We start from the raw sequence: 21,324 nt of genomic DNA, 5'->3' as shown, positions 1-21,324 counted from the left end.
TTTACATTCATGATTAAGTTTTAATAATCATTTTGATTAACTATGGATATTAGTTAATTACTTGGGCTTTAATTGGATTTATTTGATAACTACTTGAAACTTGGGCTTTTATTAATATTAGTGGACTTGGAAGCCCACCCTACATCTTTAATGGACTTGTTAGCCCACTCTACTTAACTAGATGGATTATTTAGCCCAACACTCATGTAAGTATCACATTAGAATGAAACTAGTTAGTTTAATACATGAGAATCTAGTCACTTGTTCATTCCCATGCAAACACACTTATTAACCACCTTTTAAACCAAATGCATGAAGTAACCTTGTGGATTTTTCTCTTCCCCTCTCTCCTTGCAAAAGTCGATGGCCAAATGGCCTTGGGAGAAGTTTTTGTTTTCAAATTTTGTTTACTTACTCACTTGTTCACTTCACATTTTACACACACACAAACTTGCACTCTTTCTCTCATCTTTCCTTTCTCTCTAACTTTGTAAGTTACAAGTTATTTTTCTCCTTCTTTTCTTTAGCCAAAACTGAAACATAATACACCCATAATCATCATCTTTTGTTTATTGTTACTTGTCTTTGATTATTATTTACATTACTTGTAGTTGTTTGTTGTTACTTACAAATTATTAAGAATCAAACTTGTTAGTTTGATTCTTCATTTATCTTGTTCATAACAAGAACACACAAGAACTAAACTTGGTAGTTTATGTTCTACATTTAAAGTTTTAAAAGATTAAAGTTCATGAGTTAAAACCATACTTGAAGTTCATGAAGTAAACTTAAAGTTTACTTTCTAAAGATCAAGACTTAGGCTTGAATCTTTAAAAGTATGAAACCCATGAACTTGTTATTTATTTATTTAGATTATTTCTTCATTTTATGTACTTTAAAGTTGTGATTTGGTCAAGTATTACAAGTTAGTCTTGATCTCATACTTCTTGGAACTAAAAGTTAACTTGAAAGTTCAAGAACATGGAAGTGTAACTCTTTAGTTATAACTTCATACACTTGTGTTAGATTTAACTTAATAACTTTAGATCTAGACTTTTGGGTCTTGGATCTTCAATATCTAACTAAGAACTATGTTCTACATCTTAAGATCTTGATTAGTTAGTTTACATTCAAGTTTGTAGTTCAATATTACTTTTATATTTCATGTATGTGTTAAATCTAAGACTTTGATGTAACTTTGGTTCATCAAAACACTTGCAACACTTAAGTGAGTTGTGCTACATGTCTTAGACTTACACTTGGGTTATTATGGTCAAAACTTGGTAAATATGATGTAAACACATCAACGAGTTGTACACTTGAAGCTATATGCATCAAGGATGAGAACCGTGATAAGCATCGAGTACCAATAAACCCCGGAACCTACTATTTACTGTTAATGGGTTTGATCAGTATGACCTAGGCTACTGTAAAGATAATTTTAAGTTAGCTCTGTTCGAGTAGATAACTTTTCATTTAGGACTCGTCTTAATCCGAGTTACGGTTTAGGATTTATGGCCCTCCGATCGTCACTATGTCCTTTTAACGTTGTGCTGAAAATTCTGACCTACTCGCACTTAGACCGTTGCCACGGTCAAACAAAGACGATTTTGCTTCTGGAATGTTTACCACAGATAGAGGCCGTGGTGACTGACCGAAGTCAGCCTTTGTTTTAAACTCTTTTCATGAACGAAACTTACTTTACACCTTTTGTTTAATGATGAATGATGATGACCTTTAAGACCTAATTTACATACATTTAAACCTATTGAGACAATTTACTGACTTAGTACTATTTGACTTAGGTTGAGGACTTTCCGGACCTACGTACTTGCTTATTTCCCGAGTCATACTTTACCACTACTTTACCACTGTGAGTTATAGCAATCCCTTTTTACTTTGACTATTTTGGGAACTGAGAATACATGCGCATTTTACGTTTTACATACTAGGCACGAGTACTTAAACTTATATATGTGTGGGTTATACAACAGCATAAACATTCTCTTTAGCTCGGTAACATTTAGTCATTGGTTTTTGAACCGGTGAACGCGAATCTTAGATATGGATCCATAGGGTTTAACATCCCCACTTGGGCTAGTCGCGCTAGCATTTAACGAGTGTTTAAATACTTCGTAAACATACGAACTTGCCAAGTGTACTTTCAGGGGGTATAAACGTTAAGTTAGTTACCAAGTGCCCACGGTTAAACATATACTTTATCATACTGTTTTGAAACGCTCTCTGTAGCACTGAAATCTCGTGGCCTACCTTACATACTGTTATACCTAAACTATAGCTCACCAACCTTTGTGTTGACGTTTTTAAGCATGTTTTTCTCAGGTGCTTAAGGTTGCTTCCGCTGTGTACTAGTCTTGCTGTAGACACCCGCTGCTCTAGAGTTATCACCGCATGAACTGTTTATCTTGCATTCAGACTTATTTACTTTTGAAACTATGATTTGTAACGACCTAAGGGTCACGTACTATTATCTTTGCTTCCATTCATAGAAGCATACTTTTGATGTAAAACATTTGACGTTGGTTATGACGTCACCTTTTATCATGAATGCAAACTTGTTTTGAAAACGCATATAGTGTTTGACCTTGTAATGATCCTGTTGTTGATGATTCGTACACGATGGTTTTGTACGGGGCATCATAAACTTTTAACTGTATAACTTGATTTCCTAAAATTATGCTTTCAATTATTTTACCGTATAAACAACATTATATGGGAACATATACTTATCCATGACATACAGATCATCTCAATTCTATTGAAAATAAGTCGTCATCAATCAGTGAATACGTTTCAACAATGGATGATGCTTCAGATAAGGTACGGTTTTACACATATTATCATCTATTTGAATTATATAACTACATACGGATAAGTAAATGTTCAAACAAATTCAATGTTGTATAACAACATCGATATTTTTTTTTATTAACACAGGCACATGACAATAATATATGAATCTTTTAACATACAATTTATTTGTTCATTGTTCCAGTCATACATTCATACTTAATTTTATATTTTTGTACATCTTTGCAGAAAGAAAAGAAAAAGGTCCTCAATCGAGAAGCTGTTAAGAGATGCCGTTCAAATCAGCAGGTTTTTTGATTGATCTTACATACATCAGTAAACTTTAAACGAATTTACCTAACATACTATTATATGCTTGTTAGACATACATGCGAAATTTGGAGTTAAAGGTTACAGAATTGAACAAGGAAATACAATTGAAAAACGAACAACTAAAAGAGGTATGTCATATATTTCATGTTTACAGTTAAACAACCAACTAATACAAGGAATACACTCGATAATGTATAACAACAAGAAAAATAATATTAACTAATCCGTTAACATACTCTTACAGGTTGGTATTAACGAAGACATCAATCGTGGTATATACTCAATTAACAACAATCTTTATACGTATTTATTATTTATATCATCATGTATTTTTTTAATCATACGTTTATTATAGATAAAATGTTATCATATGTTTATTGCATATCCTATTAACTTCAACAAACAATTTAATGATTGGTTTACTGAACCCCGCCAACGTATAATGCAACTACGTAGACGATTAATTGGAGAATTTATTGAAGCAGATATTTTCTCAATTGTGGATAACACATTATCACATTTCTATACGATTTTTAATATTAAGAAAAATGCGTCGAAAAATCATGTGTTTACTATTATCTATGGATCTTGGATGACACCTGCTCAACGATGTACAATGTGGATTGGGGGAATACGTCCAACTGATATGTTGAAGGCAAATTCACATTATCATTATCTTTTACTCTTTTTTATTAACCTTATTTATATCTTTAATATTTTTCAATATTAAATCTGTCAAAATCTGTATAATTTTATTTCAACCAACGAAATTCATTATAACAGTTAATCAAAAACCACATTGAGCTCTTTGGAACTATTGAAATGGAGTCTTTGTCAACTAATATCTCCAAACAACAGAATGAACTAACTTCAAAGTTTACAAAATTATAAGCAACCATATCAAATACTTTAATCAGACAAGATTTTGTCAACAAAGGTGATGAAGCTGCAATGACAAATTACCTCAGTTCAATGTCCTCTTTGGTTGAAAAGCTTACTATTATGCATGACTTTATGAGTGAGGTATAGTAAATCATAAACTTTATTTAACATTTAGAATTTCTTTCCTTTTTAACTTATATGATGGAACTTTCTTACAAATTATCCTTATTGATAGGCTGATGTTTTACGACACAAGACTCTCTCAAGTATTCACAAAATACTCAAAACAAGACAACGTGTTTTGGCATTATTCACAATTCATGATCATATCAAACGATTAACTACGTTGTCTGATATGTTCGAGAGTACGACAACGATTTGATAGCATATACACAGCTTTTTCGGATAATCATATCAGAATAAATCACCAACTCATCATATTTTATTAAATTGCTTTCATTTCTTTTTATTGATGGATACTTTGGTTTTTTAAGTTTTTGAATTATCTCAAACTATGCAGCATAAATGATAATGTATTTCATGTTCGTACAAATTTAATTGCTTTCATACTATCGTACGTTTAGTCTTCTAAAAACATAACTCCAAAATACCCGCGATCTCGCGGGTCTTTAACTAGTTAGCACACAAAAAAGTATACTTTTTTTAAGCTTAATCTACAAAATCGATCAAGGATGATTCTCTTAACAAATTGACTTCAGATTAGTGAATCATAACATCAAACGAAGTTTCGCACATCATCAGAATTGATAATCAACAACAAATTCATAAAGTTTGATCTCGAGTTCATCCTTCACCAAAACCGTACCAGATTTGAGCACCAGATCAATCTGAGAGGTTATAGCGAAATGTAAAAATACAGATGAGATCGAAAATCTCTTTGTGAAACTATTTTTAAATTTACAACTCTTAAATCAAAAAAACGAATCCGAATTTCGAAGTCAAAGTTTCGGAAAAAAAGTCAAACGAACAACCTTAAAATCAGGTCAACAAGTTAAGTTGGTTTACATTAATACATTTTTTTAAAGTTTATGGCCTATAATAGTATTTTTTGGGTATATGGTCTACATCGGGACAAAAAAAATATATATGACTCTTGAATAGCCTTAACCGAAAAAGTTACTACGCTTCTGGAAAAAATTTAGCCTCCTGTGAAATTTTTAATTTTTTTTTTTTTTTTTTTTTTTTTGCTTTCGCTACTACTTGCCGTCCTTGTAATTGTAATTGTTGTGTTTTGTTTGCTTTCATTTTTCGATGAAAGTAGTCATCGTTATTTCTAAAACAAATAAAAATTAAAAAATAAAAAACTTATCAACGGTTTTGGCAGACAGTGAACCAATATTTCGGTAAATATCTTTCCCACTGACAATTCAAGTTCCAGTTTTTTTTTTTTTTTTTTGTTTAATTTAATCACTCTGCTATAATTAGCAAACCAGAGCCACAATAGCATGTGGGTGGCTACCAAATTTTGGCACTGATATCATATACATACACATTCATAATTCAAATCCCCTTTCAATTGAACTTGAATTCAAAATAAAAATGTCAACTTTCACTAGTAACTGTTCTTTACTCCCTCAACTTCATACAAATAGTTTCCCATCTTCAACTTCTTCTAAACCCTTTTGTCAATTCACTTCAAGTTCAAGAATTTGTCAAATCAGGTAACTTTTTTCAATCTTTTTGTTGAATTGGAATGGAAATTTGGGAAATTGATTTAGTATGGATATGGTGTTTTATGTGTTGTGTGATGAGTGCAGGTGTGAATCAACAAGTACAGATGAGAAGAAAAACAAGAGTAGGAATGTATTGGATAATGCAAGCAATTTATTGACTAATTTTTTAAGTGGTGGAAGTATTGGATCCATGCCTGTTGCTGAAGGTGCTGTTTCTGATTTGTTTGGAAAACCTCTTTTCTTTTCTTTGTATGATTGGTTCATTCAGGTACAACTCATTCATATTTTCAATTTTAGCATCACAAATAGATGTAGTTTGGTTGTTACTTGTTAGTGTACCATTCAATTCAATGCGTAGTGGTTCATTTGTGTTCTGTTGATATATTTTAGTGTAAAAGGCTAAGTGCACTTGAAAGTATGGAACTTTAGCATGTTTTTTATTTGAGATAATGAATTATCTTTGGCCTAACAGCGATGAGGCTGTGGTTTCGAGTCCCAATGGGACAGATGTAACGTTTGTGATGAATGCGTGTGAATATTTGGTGATTCAGAAAAGACTACTATCAAATATGAAAATAAATTTGGTTGAAGCTACTAACATGTCAGCTGAACACTAGTATTTTGATTGAATATGCAGGTCCGAATTAGAAATTATTACTCCTCAAAACTTTTGTACTTGGTAGTTATCGAAACAAAAAATTTCAACACTGAGTTATCTTTTTATAGTTGAAAGTGAAAGTTCAATCCTAAAGTGAATATAGCCTAAAATATGTTACCATTTTATTCAACCTGCCTTTTAATATATGGAAATGATATCTCCTTGCAATTCAAACATTTCACTTATGTGTGTACACTGCATGCTACAAGTGCTTATCATAGAATTAGGTTCTAGTCCTGTTCAAATGATCTTAACATTGTGTTATTTGTAGCATAAATTATGGACAGAGGTTAGAATTTGATTTGATTTTGTATTGTTATTGTTACCTGTTGCATATAACTATGCATTTGTATTATAGCTACTGATTTTGATATCTCAATGATGATCTGTTGAACAGTATGGCTCAGTTTATAAACTTGCCTTTGGTCCAAAAGCTTTTGTGGTTGTATCGGATCCTATTGTCGCCAGATATATTCTTCGTGAAAATGCCTTTTCATTTGATAAGGTATATGATATGATATATGATATATGATTCAACATTACGTATCTCATATTACTAATATGTTGGACACCATGGAAGTATATATGATTTATGATGACCATCTTCATACAATTTTGTACTTTTATATGTGACATTATATGCATCATATAGGGAGTTCTTGCTGATATTCTTGAACCGATTATGGGGAAGGGATTAATTCCTGCCGATTTAGAAACGTGGAAGCAAAGGAGAAGAGGTAATATGCTTCATGTTCTATTCAATATCATAGGTTCAATCAATTTCAAAATTGTCACATATTGTGTTGTTGAAGTTTTATTTATGTTTATTTGCATGTTTCACAGTTATAGCTCCGGGGTTCCATACCTTATATTTGGAAGCTATGGTGAAAATGTTTGCGAATTGTTCTGAAAGATCAATATCGAAACTTGAGAAGCTTCTAGAAGCAAAAAACTTGCAAGGAGGTCAGGAAATCGAGTTGGATCTTGAAGCGGAATTCTCAAATTTGGCACTAGACATAATTGGTCTTGGCGTTTTCAATTATGACTTTGGTTCGGTCACAAAAGAATCTCCTGTTATTAAGGTTTAATCTTATGTTACATCACCAAGGTGTGTGTTATAAGGGTTTGGGCTGAAATGGGCATTTTTTGTACCAGTAGAAATGGGTCGGTTCGGCCTGAAATAGCTTTAATCTAACATTTTTAAATAACTAAAATAGTATGTAGTGTGCCAAATATCATAAATAAATTATTATTATTTATTTTTCAACAGTAATCTAAAATTCAAATAAATGTAAATAGGTTTTAATGCATTAGATCTCACTTACATACCTTTTAGCCCAGTTGGCTCATATCGTTGTTTTGACCTACTAGAAATAAAACATGGACCCAATCGACCTGTTCATAAGTAAATGGGTCAAGATTACCACTTCTATTTTTCAGGCTGTTGTTTACTTGTTTATCTATTAAATTACGTATAGAAGCTCATTAATATCCTGCAGGCAGTATATGGTACGCTTTTCGAGGCCGAGCATCGTTCGACTTTCTACATTCCGTACTGGAAATTTCCGCCAGCTAGATGGCTGGTTCCTAGACAAAGAAAGTTTGAAAATGACCTCAAAATTATCAACGATTGCCTTGACAGTCTCATAAAAAACGCAAAGGAGACACGACAGGTAAATATGCATTCAGAATTCAAACAATTGCAAAAGAGACAAGTACATGAAGTTAATCGAGTGCTACTAATATATTTCTTATTATTCATCATCAGGAAACGGACGTTGAGAAGTTGCAAGAACGTGACTACTCGAATCTCAAGGTATGAAGTACGTTATTACGTTTGATATTTGGTTATGCTTTATAATTGTTTGTTTGGGTATGTTATGGTTTTATGTCATTTCAGGATGCGAGTCTGCTACGTTTTTTAGTTGACATGAGGGGAGTTGATGTTGATGACCGTCAAGTAAGTCTATCCTTCCAATATAAAATAAAAAAATAAAAAATATAATTTAATCAACAAACGAGATGCTTATATATTTTGGTAGAAGCGAAAAAAAACACATTGTCCTTTCCAAAAGTGTGCAATGTACTTTGTAAATGCTCAAAGTGCGCAACTTATAAACTTTGTTGCAAGGTGCCCATCGTACAACCAGGAAAGCATAGAATACAAGTGTTTAAAAAAAAACTTTGATCATACTTTATCTTGCTTGTACTTTATGATACATTGGTTGTACATTGTGCACCTTGGAATAGAATTTGAAAGTATGTTACGCACCTTGAAAAAATATTTGAAAGTTTGCTACACAGATTAAGTATCTACAAAGTTCATTGCACGCTGGTTTACAATTTGAAAAATAGAATGAGTTGTTTTGGATTTTACCCTTGTATTATTATTTTTTATTTGAATTTGAATTTGAATAATTTTTTCACAATTTTATGAAACAGCTAAGAGATGACCTAATGACAATGCTAATTGCTGGCCATGAAACAACAGCTGCCGTTCTTACATGGGCAGTCTTTCTTCTTGCTCAAGTATGAAACATCATTTCTTTTCTTTTTCATTTTTTTTAACGGCATTATACATACAGTTTTCATTTTCACTCACTTATTCTATATATTTTATGTATACTACCATATACTTAATCTAATTAAATATACTTTCTTAATGTCTAGAGATAATTTTGTGGCCTAAAGGCCGAAAGTTAATGTCTGATGAGCAACTATTATGCAGCATCCCAAAAAAATGAAGAAAGCACAGGCTGAAATCGATGCAGTTGTCTCACAGGGAGGAATAACGTTAGAGTCACTTAAAAAGCTAGAGTATGTCACTAAACAAATTATAAAATCAGCTATTTAATATTTGTGGTGGAAAATTAGGTGGGTTAGTAACTGGTCCAAAAAGAGTCATGTTTGCCTTCATAAAGGGGGTCGAAACGGGTTGGGTTAACTCAGAAACACTTGTTATCAGTTATGAGTCTTTTAATTAGTTTATAATTGATAGAAGAAACACTTATTATCAGGTTTACACTGAACACTTTTGTCATTAAAAAAACCTCAGCCATCTATTTGAAGAAAAACAGTTAGTAATGGAAACTTATTAGTCGTTTGGGGTCAGCACGTATCAGGTCAAGTTGGAATTGGTTCACCTTTTCACGATCATCGGTTATTATTTTTGACCTGCCTAGACTGGTTTAGGATGTAGTATTGTTAATAATGGTCTGCATATGGCAAGCTTTTGTTAATTTCTTGGTAGATAACTATACTAATTTATTGTGTTTAACTTTGTAGATACGTTAGACTAATCATTTCTGAGAGTCTTCGTTTGTATCCTCAGCCTCCTTTGCTCATCAGGCGTTCTCTAAAATCTGATCGATTACCAGGTAACGTCAGAGTTCTTGTTAACACTAAATTTTCTAGTTACTATGCCATTGAACTCGTTTAAATTTAATAGGAGGTTATAAGGGTGATAAAGAGGGATATGAAATTCCTGCTGGAACAGATATCTTTATCTCAGTAAGTAATCATCTATTACTCTTTATCGTTACTAAAAATCAAAAAATTTCAACTAACGACAGATGAACATCTTGAGCTTGATGCTGTTTGAGTGCCTTTTCGATATTTGAAACAGGTATATAATCTTCATAGATCTCCTTACTTTTGGGACAATCCGAACGAATTTGAACCAGAGAGGTTTCTAGTTAAAAGAGATAACAACGGCATTGAAGGATGGGCCGGATTTGATCCTTCTAGAAGCCTTGGAGCTCTATACCCCAGTGAGGTGTATATATATATTCTTCTTACCTTGTTATATTAAAATAAAATGGCAATGGTAAATACTCCCTCCGTCCCAAAATATGTGTCTGCCTTACCATTTATATTTTATCTCACAATAATTATTCAGTTGCAAAAAATAACTATTAAATATCATTCAATTCTCCAGTTTGCCCTCATTTATTACTCTTAATCATTCATTTCTTATATAAATTGAGTCAAACTTACACAACAACAACAAAACCCAATTCCGCATATGCGAGGTATGGGAGAGGTGAGATGTAGACAATCCTTCCCCTATCCTAGAAAAAAGACAAGTCATTTCTCCACCAGAAGTGAAACACTCCCAAGAGTAGAGAAAGTCATCCCTCTCAATGTTCTATGGATAGAGAGATTGCTTCCAAAAGGACCTCCGGCTTATAAGTAGGAAAAATTTAAAAAAAAAATGAGAGGCTATGAAAATGAGAGGTGAGATGTAGACAATCCTTCCCCTATCCTAGAAAAAAGACAAGTCATTTCTCCACCAGAAGTGAAACACTCCCAAGAGTAGAGAAAGTCATCCCTCTCAATGTTCTATGGATAGAGAGATTGCTTCCAAAAGGACCTCCGGCTTATAAGTAGGAAAAATTAAAAAAACAATAAAAATGAGAGGCTATGAAAATGGTAGAATCAATTTTCATGGGTTTTAAATCCTGTCTGGAATTCAATTTAGGCTCTAAGTGACAGTCAAGTCGCCAATAAATCGACGATTGCTGTTGACTCGATTAATAGAGCCAATATATTCAGTCAAACTTACCTTGAATATAAAGGCAAAATTGACATTCATTCATCATATCTTGAATCCAACAAAATTTCATAGGGTACATTTAAAATGGGACAGAGGGAGTACCAAAGATTGTAAGATGGATGGGTTGGGATGCGTTACATGCCAAAACAAGTTCGGGTTTAAATATGTCATTTTTTTTTTTTCTGTGGATAAGAACGAAACAAGTCAAGTTAATCCGGAAACCGTTCTTAATCTCTTTCTTGTTTTGTTTATAATAATAAAGATTACAACAACAATACCCAATCCCACGAAAGTAGGGTATGTGAAAGTAAGATGTAGATATTCCTTCTTCCACCCTCGAATAAAAGGGAAGTCATTTCCCCACCAGCAGGTACAGGAAATCATTTCTCCACTCATGGTTAGAAAAAGTCATCCCTCCCTCTATTCGAGAATAGAGAGAGAAAGGACCTCCGGCCAAAGTAACATAACAAAACGATAGATATAGATATAGCTATAGGTACATGATAGAAATCAGTACATACGTGGAAGATATTGTACGAGCATCTTTGTAGATAAATAACATACATACAATACGATAAGAAACATGCTGTAAGAGGCGAAAATGATAAATAACATGCTGGAGAAATGATTTTGAATACTTAGACCTGATCCATTGTCAGATAATTTATTTGATTTGACCCGTTTGAGATGAAGTACAACCTCAATTTAGTCATTCATAAGTAAATGGATTAAGATTGACATATATACTAATGATCCTCATTAACACATTTTAGTAAATACTCGTAGCATATGGTTGTACATTATGTTATATTTTCGGGAAACCTAACATATGGTTGATGGATGGTTAATATTAGGTTGTATCAGACTTTGCTTTCTTACCATTTGGTGGAGGGCCAAGACGATGTGTCGGAGACCAATTTGCACTAATGGAATCGACAATCGCATTAGCAATGTTACTAGAAAAGTTTGACGTCGAGCTAAGGGGATCTCCAGATTCCGTGGAACTCGTTACAGGTGCAACTATACATACAAAGAATGGACTTTTCTGCAAACTTAAGAAAAGATCAATCTGTCATTAATTATTAGATAATTAGCATTCTAAAAGAGTACCCCCTTTTTTACTAAAGTCTAGTCATCCCTTCTAGAAGTGTTGATATTGGCTTGATAATGTTATTTACCTACCAATGCATTTGGTCTAAATCTCTAAATGGCACCATTCTTGACTTTGTGATATTTTAGACCGGAACTTTAGCTGTTGTGGGACCCACCCAAGTGGGAACAAAATATCTAAACTTTGTTCTTCTTTGGTTAAGAGGGCAATTTTTATGCTTTTTTTTTTTTTTTTAAGAAAACACACACACACACACACATCTTTTTATCTATAACGGATTCAAGCTCACAACCTCACGGTTAGGGATTCCTAATAATAACAACTTAACATGGATGATGCTTCCGAGTATAAATTGTACTCCGTATTATTTTTAAAATATATAACAGTAAATATAACCATAGATACATATTTCCAAATCAAGAATCTGAATCTTAACAAATAACCAAAAAATAGAATAGCTCCAATGTATCAAACTAGAATAGAATACAGTAATCTCACCCACAATAAAATTTATATGAACAAGAGTATTAAAAATTGAAAAATGAATATAATACCAAGTGTAAAAGTATTGAAACACAGATATAAACCACCTTCAGAAACATGCTACTTCCATGGTCTAATCGAGAGAACGACAATAGCAATAATGATCAGCAACAACAGGATACCAAAACATGTCCATTTTCTAGTATTCTTCTGTTTCTTCCTAGCTTCATTCAGCTGTACGGTCCCACGTGTAACGTATGAGTTAGCCCTGTTCACATGACTCTCGATATCATCGAGCTGACCACCTTGATGCTCAACCAAAACCGCCATATCCATGAACACTTGATGCAGTTCTTTTAAGCTCCGCTCAATTACTGTCACAGCATCATGTCGTTCCTGAATTTCGAGCACTGTTTCCATTACTTGCCCTCTCCCTTGCTCCTGTATCGCTTTCTGCAAAAACGTCTCACTTTGTCCTGTTGAGATTAAGTTATCCACTGTAGCTTCATCTGGATTTTCACCAGTAACTGTATAGTACCTAAAAAAGATAGAATGATATCTCATTAGTTGTTTTTTACATTCAATAAGCTACATATATTAAAATTACAAAAATATGTCTAGTTATATTAGAACACAATAACCAGATAAACTGAAATGTCTAGGAGATGCACGAGCCGCTTGCCTGCCAGTATTTCTGATCTGATACAATATATAAACATTCCCAAAACTAAAGCAATTGACCACCGATTTCTTCAGTTTTCAACTAAAAACCAATGAATAAAGTTTTCTTGTTCATACGGATTCTAAGTTAGTTGGTTCAAAAGGTCAAACGTCCAAAGAGAGATAAATTTCACTACGTCTAATTGTAGGGTCCAAACCCTCCTGAGCTCTACCCTAAGTATTCGTTAGCTATTATATGGACCGAAACTTCTTGCCTCAAACCGATATGGAATAGATTGTTACATAAAGAGTTTCAATCATCAATGTAATATCAATTACTTATATCCTTCTATTTTATATTATAATAATATAAAAAATAAATATAATAATAATAATTAATATAAAATTTGGCCGGACTTTCACATGAAAAACAATTAAACATGATAAATGATCTTTTATCCGAATGGAATTAACATTTAATATTTCTTAAAAAAAATTACTTTAGAAGCTACAAAAAATATAATTAAAAAGAAATTGAATAAATAAAATTTAAGGCTCAAATATGTACCTCCGTTGAACGGTTTCACGGTGTTCGGCTGCCATTTTCTCCCTGAGTTCATTAAACGACTTCATCGCCGTTGACAATTGTTTCCTCAAACCATTCACAACCGAAGTTCTCGTCCGGTCCGTAGAACTCCCCGGTCCACAACCAGGAATCTTCCGGTTCGTCTCATTACCCCGGTCTAGTGACTCAAGCAGGTTCTTGATAAGTTTAGCTTTTTTAAGAGACAAAGCGACGTCGTTGTCCATTTTAGTTCGTAACTTTTTAATAGAATTCGCATTGTGTAACGTTTTACTCTGTTCGTTTGATGATTGAAGTTGATCGTGAAGTTGTTCGACTGCTTTTAATTCTTGTTTGATTGTTTCCACGTCTTTGAAGAAGTTTTCGAGATTGTCTCCGTCGCCGATGCCGGTGGTTGTTCCGTTTCCCATCTCGATGTCGCTGGGACGGCCGCCGGAAAAAGAGCGAGATAAAAGATCGTTCATGTTGACGTTTCTTTTTTTATTTTTTTCCCGGTAAGAGAATTCAGAATGGAGTTTGTTTATTATTACAGTAATAATTTAAGAATCGATTGATATATTTTGAGAAAAAGGGAAATGATTTTGCGAAATATGTAAGGGATTTTACGCGGAGATTAATTGACTTTTTTAATAATAATAAAAAAGTTAATATTTTAAATTAATAATAATTAATTATTGTAATCGTAAATTTGGATGAAAAAGCAAGGAAGGAAGAAAGGGGCTGCGTGTTGTTTATGGTAGACTAGGTCAGCTTTTGGTTGATGGCGGTAATATGTGACTTTAAAGAAAGTTCTATAGATTACTCGTAATTATTTACTCCCTCCGTCCCAAATCTATTGTCTCTTGACAAAAAATACGCAGTTTTAAGAAATTCCACTAACTTTATTCTCCACTAATAATATATCTTCTCTCCAGATTAGCCTCTTTTAATTAGTTGAAAAAGAATCTAGACAATTAATTTGGGACGTCCCAAAATGAAATAATGGACAATAGATTTAGGACGGATGGAGTATTATTTATTAATTTTTTTTTTTTAAACAATGAAAATTTATAAAACTACCCCCTCACTAACGAGAAGCTAGATAGGGGCGCAACGAAATATAACAAAGGCTTAACTAGCCAAACATTTCAATTAACATTTTGTTTTCCTCTATCACAAATTCAATTAAAAGAAAACATAAGGATTTTATTTTCTTCTTATTATTATCGGTATTTATTTTCATTCTTATTGTTCTTATATTATTGTTATTGTTATTGTTATTGTTATTGTTATTGTTATTGTTATTGTTATAGGGAGTATTATTTATTTTCTTATTATGCTGTTCCAAAAATAAAAAAATATATTTTCTTATTATTATTTTGTTATTGTTATATTATCCTTAAGAAAATTAAAACATGGTGATTAGTATTTGGTTGTGTTAGATTTTTGATTTTACTATTGGAATTGAGTATGTGTCACAATAGTAGTGTTTGCGATTCAAAAGTGAATTAAACACAAATGTAACTGTGATGTTTTAATATTGGAATTCAATTGAGTATTTGTCATAAATAGTATTCTTTGTGCCGTTCAAAAAAAAAAGTCTTCTTTGTGATCCAAGTGAAATAAACACAAATATAAATAAGATATGTGTAACGTTAGAACATAAAGAGTGGTAAAAAGAACCACAATTCAACCCAACGTGAACCCATATAGATACGTTTACTATTGCTTTTGATATTGAAGGTTGAGGATTCAAAGCTATTCATAAATACAAGAGTGTTTCACACGTTTATTAGTTAAAAATGAAAAATATATCGAAAAAGAATACCATGGGTATTGAAATAAACCTAAAGTATATAGATGGTAGACATGTTTATAATAAAATTAAAATTAAAAAGTATAATAGAAAAGTAATAGCATGTTTTTGGATTGATTGTTTTGGATTAGAATTGTTTGGTCAAGGTCAATTGATATAGTTGGCCACGAGATAAAATGACTTTAGTGAGGATCGCCGCCAGGTTGGGCTTAGAATCTTTTCTAGTTGTTTTTAATAATAAAAAAAATTAAAACTACATATATTTTTTTATATAATACAATTTGATATATTAATAAAGGTGTTTAATTTTGTAACGATCATTTTATTTTGTAAATTTATAGATGTATTTGTTTAGTTTGTTCTTAACAAATGATGTCGATATATATATTATTATATAATATGTTCACAATAATGATTTAATCAAACTTATTTTGGTCACATTCCTTATTTTCTAATTTGTGGTAGTTCTATAAGGTTTTGGAAGGTAGCTTGGAGCTCCTTAGGTGTTTTGCCTACGACGTTTAATCTGCTATTCACCTTGAGGTAAATCAAGATTGTTTGCTTCGTGATATGAGTTAATAAAGTATGGGCATGGCAATGGAGTAGGAGTGATATTGGACCAAGAAATTAACATGGTTGCTTTAAAGTCGTTGATTTCTGCCATCGAGCATGTGAATTTCGGCAACGAGCTAGACACATGGAGTTGGAGTCTGGATGGAACGGGGGTTTTTCAATTCGGTAAAGAGTGCAAGGATTTATAATGATACTTGCTTGTTACCATCTTCATCTCCGAAAACTGTTGGATAATTGTGTGTACTTTTAAATCAGATTAACGCAACGGATAGTTAAAATAATAATCAATTATTATTTTATAAACCATTTACAAAATTAAATATTCATATATTTAAATTTAATAAAACATGCACATGATTAACGATCCCAAAGATCCAGTTACACCACTAATAATTGTCAAAATATTTAATTCACAAAGTGAGTTAACGATATACCTTTCTTGAAGAAACTGATGAACGGAGAGAAACCTACGATCAAAAGTACGACCGTCTCTTTGGATAGTACACACTACACTTCAAACAACGTCAATGGATGCTAGTCCAAACCCAAGTAATAATTAATCAACCTTTGATTAATATTATGAACCCAAAATAATACTCCGTATGAAACAAACATTTTCTTTTCTTACTTTCTCTCTTATTCATCTCATAACCCAACGAACATATATATATGAATATATGATATACCCCGTTTGTTTGGTAACATAAAGTAAATCAAAAGAATATCTTGTTTTCGATTTCTTTGTGTGTAATATCATATTTCGTTTGATTTAGTTTTAAAAAGTCGTATTTCTCAAATACTTTAGGGGTATGTTATGTAACTTATAACTAATAATTTCTATCAAGTCACTTTCATGTGAATAGTAAATTAATTAATTTCGTTTCATTTACTATTCATATGAATAGTAAATGAATTAATTTCGATTTACTCTTTTGTTACTTGAGTAATATATATACATCACATATATATTTTATTTGACGTCTCGGTGTATATGTGTGTGACCCCGAAGGCTCAAATGAAGTTGGCCATATAGTTATATGTTGTACCTTGCACATTAATCCTACAGACTCCCACTTGTGCATGGCACAACACCAAATAACTATACAAACAATGGTAAGCGTCTAGCAACACGTCATTGTCCCCAAATTCAAGTGAGGGTAGTTTCTCGAAACTGTTTATGGTAAGTGTTAAATGTCATTCGTCCTTTTGTTTCAGATACTTTAGTTAAACTTGAGATATGGATCATCGGTCATTCTCATTTGTTTAACAATTTTGTTTCTCGATCTTAGAACTGAATTAGATCACCAAATTAATTAAGTATCATCTTAATTACATCTGGGTGCGGCCACACAAATATCTTATTCATTCATCGAGGAGCTCAAAAAGTATCTAACTCCGAACATTTTAGAGGAACAAATCCTATATTGCATACACGTGTCTATCACGAGCTTTACATTATACCCAATAATGGCCTTTATAACAGCCTTATTCAGGACAGCGTTTAACCATATCAAAATATAATGCTACACTCATCAAGACGGGCATGCATCTCAAGTCTAAGGACACAAAGACATAATCACTAAAAGATTTACTACTGACTATGATCCATGTAGTGACATCTCATGGTTGGGTCATTCCAATATTCATCATCAATGAATACATATGAATTTTGGTCTCAACAAGTTAACTATTCATCATCAATGAATATAACCAAAATTTCACATTAATCTTAATTCATGTTATTCCCATAAAATGACCGATTATGGAGATTTTGAATAATCGACAATTATTCATGGATTAAACATGCTAATATAGAACACAGTGATATAAATGAAAACAACCATATCAAGTATGTCAATTCATTAATATAAAACTGCTTAATGTTCCAAAAATATCCAAATATTAAATTACAAATGAAAAAGATCAGCAGCATAACGAAGTCCAGTATTACTAGAATGATCATCATGCTTGTTGTGCATCATGGGCTTCATGAACGGGTCAGCCATATTATCATTTGTATGAACCTTTAAGAATACTAATATCATTCCTCTTAATGACTTAATGAATGTAGTCAAACTTTTGAAGAATGTGCCAGATACTTTTATGTACATGTGATTCTTTCAAAAGTATATTAACACTCGAACTATCACAGTGCATATTATAGAAGATTAAATGTTGTGTACTACTCTGAGTATAACAATAAACTTCCTTATCCAGACAGCTTTCTGAGTAGCTTCTCAGTCAACAATGTATTCTGCTTTTGTTGTAGATTGTTCAATAGTGCTCTGCCTAGAGCTCTTCCAATCAATCGTCTTGCCCATCATGACAAAGAAACAACGTGACTAGATCGAGAATCATCTTGATTAGTTTGGAAACTAGAATCAATATAAAACTTAATACTTAACTCTTCTTCCAAACCACCGTAAACCAAGAACATATCATTAGTACTCTGCAAATACTAAAGAATATTTTTAACAACAATCCAATGTACTTCACCTGGATTATGTTGACAATGACTCGTCAAACTTAAAACTAATGAAACATCGAGTATAGTACATATCATGACATACATAATGGATCATATAGCCGAAGCATATGTGATACATTTCATTTGTCTCATCTCATCTGTTGTAATAGGACTTTTGAGACTTTCTCACGGTTATGCCCTTTTGCATTGGCAAAGCTCCATGCTTAGAGTTTTGCATGCTAAATCTCTGCAAGATAATGTATGTACTTTGATTCAAACCAATAAGCCAATTGGATATATTGTATAGATCCTCATTCCAATAATATAAGTAGCTTCATCAAGATCCTTTATGGAAATACATTTTCCAAGCCAAGACTTGACATCTTGCAAGTTGGAATGTTATTTCTAATAAGTAATATGTCATCAACATATAAGATCAAGACTACTTTGCTCCCACTAGCTCTAATGTAAACTCAGGGCTTATCTTGGTTTTGAGAAAAATTAAACACTTTGATTTTCTCATTAAACTTAAGATTCTAGCTCATGGATGCTTGCTTTAATCCATAAATGGATTTTAGAAGCTTGCATACTTTATTAGGATGCTTAGGATTCATAAACCCTTCCGGCTGAACCATATATACGTCCTCGCTTAGGTCGTCATTTAGAAAAGCGGTTTTGACATCCATTAGCCATATTTTATTATCATGAAAGGTAACCATGGCAATAAGTATCCTAATTGTTTTAAGGCTCGCGACTGGTGAAAAACTTTCATCATAACCTTTTGTCACCAATCGAGCTTTAAAAGTGTTTACATTACCGTCCATATCAGTCTTCCTTTGAAGACCCATTTTTACCTCATTGTCTTACAATTGGGTAGAAGATCAATCAAGTCTCATACTTGATTATCCTTCATGGACTGCATATCTGTATTCATAGAATCTAGTCATTTTTAGATTCGGGATCTGATATGGCCTCACGCAGCTAGAGGGTTCATCATAATCCCGTAGTTGAGGTTTATCTGAATTAATCAGATAATTAAACCTCATAAGCTGATGAGTTCTACTAGATCTATAAAGTGCAGGTGTAACACGTTCTGGCTCACCAACAGTGCGTTCAGTTTCAACCTGTGGATTGCTAGTGTTTACTGAAGGTATGTTACTTTAAAGTACTTGAATTTCTTCAAGATCTACTTTACTCCCACTGACTTATTGTAAGAGAAGATCTCTTTTCAGGAATTTAGCAGACCGAGCAGAAAACACGTTGTCTTCAGCTTGGTAGTAAAAGTAGTAACCCATTGTTTCCTTTATGTATCGTACAAAGTAACATTAGATAGTTATGGGTTCTAATTTGTTTGAAGTGTCATGCTTCACGTATGCTTTACAACCCCAGACTTTCAGATAAGACAATTTGGGATTCTTCCCATGCCATAACTCATACGGTGTCTTTTCTACCTTCATAGTTGGAATCACATTGAGTATGCCTGCCGCAGACTCTCATGCATATCCCTAAAAGACGGTAGTAGAGAAATCAGACTCATCATAAATCAAACTATATCAATTAAAGTACGATTCCTCTTACTCAGACACACCATAGTGTTGTGGTGTGTAAGGTAGAGTGAACTATGAGACAATCTCACAATTCTTTAGGTGGTCCAAAAAAAAATCTTGATTCATAAACTTACTTACTCCATCGGAGCGAAGTGCTTTAATGGTCTTTCCAAGCTGATTATCTACTTCATTTTGGAATACTTTTGAATGTTAAAATAACTTTATGTTTATGTTTCAGCAAGTGAACATAATCATAGCTACTGTACTCATCAGTAAATGTAATGAAGTAAAATTAACTAAATCTATACATTGTTCTTAAAGGGCTACATACAACAGTATGTATTAGTCCTAAAAGATCTTTAGCTCTTTTACCTAAATCGGAGAAAGAAGCATTTGTCATCTTTTCACATAAACATGACTCGCATACGTCAAATGACTCAGAGTCAATTGATTCCAAAAGTCCATTAGATTGGAGTTTTGAAATGCATTGTTTGTTTATATGACCAATATGACAATGTCATAGATAGGTCTTATTCAAGTCTTGCTTGAAGACTTTGGCGATGTAGGTATACACAAAATTCTTATTTGAAATTACACTATGCATATCAATTTCAAAAATACCATCACGTGGATAGGTATTAAGGTAAATATATTATCCTTAGAAACTGAAATACCTAAGTTTGTAAATGCAAGTTCAATACTAAAATCTTTCAAACTATGTCGCTCACAGTATTGAGAGCATAATGCTATTGTTCTAACAAAACAATAAGACCACTTAGAGAAGTAAGTTCAGAGGTACCAATAGCTTTAACAAAAGCTTGATCTCCCTTGCCTACTTGCAAATCCAGTGTGTCTTTCTTCAGTCTATTACTTCTTCTCATTCCCTTCATATTGTTACAGGTGTGAAGGCCACAACCAGTTAACAAAGATCTAGGAATCACTAGAAGAAGTATATAACTATATATGGAATATACCTGATTTGCTAGTCTCACCAGCGTTGCCTTTTCTCAGCTCAGATTGAAAGATAGGACAACTTCCTTCTCCAATTGCCAACCTTTCTACAATGGAAACATTCGGCGTCTTTTGTTGGGCTTTCCTTCTTGGAAGGTGGAATATTTTTCCTAGCAAATGATTTGTCATTTTCCTTCCACAAAGTATTCGGCTTATTCTTT

At 32.7% G+C, this 21,324-nt stretch overlaps 3 protein-coding genes across 4 annotated transcripts; 2 read left to right on the top strand and 1 right to left on the bottom strand.

Annotated features, from left to right (window-relative positions):
• Positions 1-2,820: 2,820 nt before the first annotated feature.
• Positions 2,821-4,408, top strand: LOC139842036 (TGACG-sequence-specific DNA-binding protein TGA-2.1-like). The gene is made up of 7 exons (XM_071832214.1): positions 2,821-2,841; positions 3,061-3,120; positions 3,195-3,272; positions 3,500-3,799; positions 3,928-4,019; positions 4,062-4,167; positions 4,262-4,408. The coding sequence occupies exons 1-7, from the start codon at positions 2,821-2,823 to the stop codon at positions 4,406-4,408; spliced, it is 804 nt and encodes a 267-aa protein (XP_071688315.1).
• A 1,015-nt stretch (positions 4,409-5,423) lies between these two features.
• Positions 5,424-12,253, top strand: LOC139844183 (cytochrome P450 97B2, chloroplastic). 2 transcript variants are annotated; one of them, XR_011757861.1, is made up of 14 exons: positions 5,424-5,708; positions 5,805-5,988; positions 6,776-6,883; positions 7,031-7,115; positions 7,222-7,460; positions 7,878-8,051; positions 8,147-8,194; positions 8,279-8,338; positions 8,821-8,907; positions 9,107-9,195; positions 9,664-9,755; positions 9,827-9,888; positions 10,021-10,153; positions 11,788-11,926. XR_011757861.1 is itself a non-coding variant. In XM_071834399.1 (14 exons), exons 1-14 carry the CDS (start codon positions 5,587-5,589, stop codon positions 12,010-12,012), a joined length of 1,725 nt encoding a protein of 574 aa, XP_071690500.1. In that variant the 5' UTR covers positions 5,431-5,586; the 3' UTR covers positions 12,013-12,253. The 2 variants fall into 2 exon arrangements, 1 of the variants encoding a protein (XP_071690500.1); XM_071834399.1 differs by having other exon boundaries at positions 5,431-5,708; positions 10,004-10,153; positions 11,788-12,253.
• Positions 12,254-12,387: 134 nt separating this feature from the next.
• On the bottom strand, positions 12,388-14,352 carry LOC139844182 (syntaxin-121-like). Its single transcript, XM_071834398.1, has 2 exons — positions 13,756-14,352; positions 12,388-13,065 (listed from the first exon to the last, which is right to left on the bottom strand). Exons 1-2 carry the CDS (start codon positions 14,232-14,234, stop codon positions 12,648-12,650), a joined length of 897 nt encoding a protein of 298 aa, XP_071690499.1. The 5' UTR covers positions 14,235-14,352; the 3' UTR covers positions 12,388-12,647.
• Positions 14,353-21,324: the final 6,972 nt, after the last annotated feature.

Source organism: Rutidosis leptorrhynchoides, chromosome 4 (genome assembly GCF_046630445.1).
Source record: "Rutidosis leptorrhynchoides isolate AG116_Rl617_1_P2 chromosome 4, CSIRO_AGI_Rlap_v1, whole genome shotgun sequence".
Taxonomy (NCBI): Eukaryota; Viridiplantae; Streptophyta; class Magnoliopsida; order Asterales; family Asteraceae; genus Rutidosis; species Rutidosis leptorrhynchoides.
Note: the sequence above shows the minus strand (reverse complement) of the source record. Positions and strands in the feature narration are given on the sequence as shown.

What these genes read in the sequence shown, in the direction of transcription:
- LOC139842036 (XM_071832214.1), top strand. Translation starts at nt 2,821, where the DNA reads ATGGATGATGCTTCAGATAAG. An exon ending in TGGATGATGCTTCAGATAAG is followed by an intron (nt 2,842 to 3,060) that starts GTACGGTTTTAC and finishes ACATCTTTGCAG; the next exon opens with AAAGAAAAGAAAAAGGTCCT. An exon ending in AAAACGAACAACTAAAAGAG is followed by an intron (nt 3,273 to 3,499) that starts GTATGTCATATA and finishes CGTTTATTATAG; the next exon opens with ATAAAATGTTATCATATGTT.
- LOC139844183 (XM_071834399.1), top strand. Translation starts at nt 5,587, where the DNA reads ATGTCAACTTTCACTAGTAACTGTTCTTTACTCCCTCAACTTCATACA. An exon ending in GTGGAAGCAAAGGAGAAGAG is followed by an intron (nt 7,116 to 7,221) that starts GTAATATGCTTC and finishes CATGTTTCACAG; the next exon opens with TTATAGCTCCGGGGTTCCAT. An exon ending in GAACAGATATCTTTATCTCA is followed by an intron (nt 9,889 to 10,003) that starts GTAAGTAATCAT and finishes TATTTGAAACAG; the next exon opens with GTATATAATCTTCATAGATC.
- LOC139844182 (XM_071834398.1), bottom strand. Translation starts at nt 14,234, where the DNA reads ATGAACGATCTTTTATCTCGCTCTTTTTCCGGCGGCCGTCCCAGCGAC. An exon ending in CGTGAAACCGTTCAACGGAG is followed by an intron (nt 13,066 to 13,755) that starts GTACATATTTGA and finishes TATCTTTTTTAG; the next exon opens with GTACTATACAGTTACTGGTG.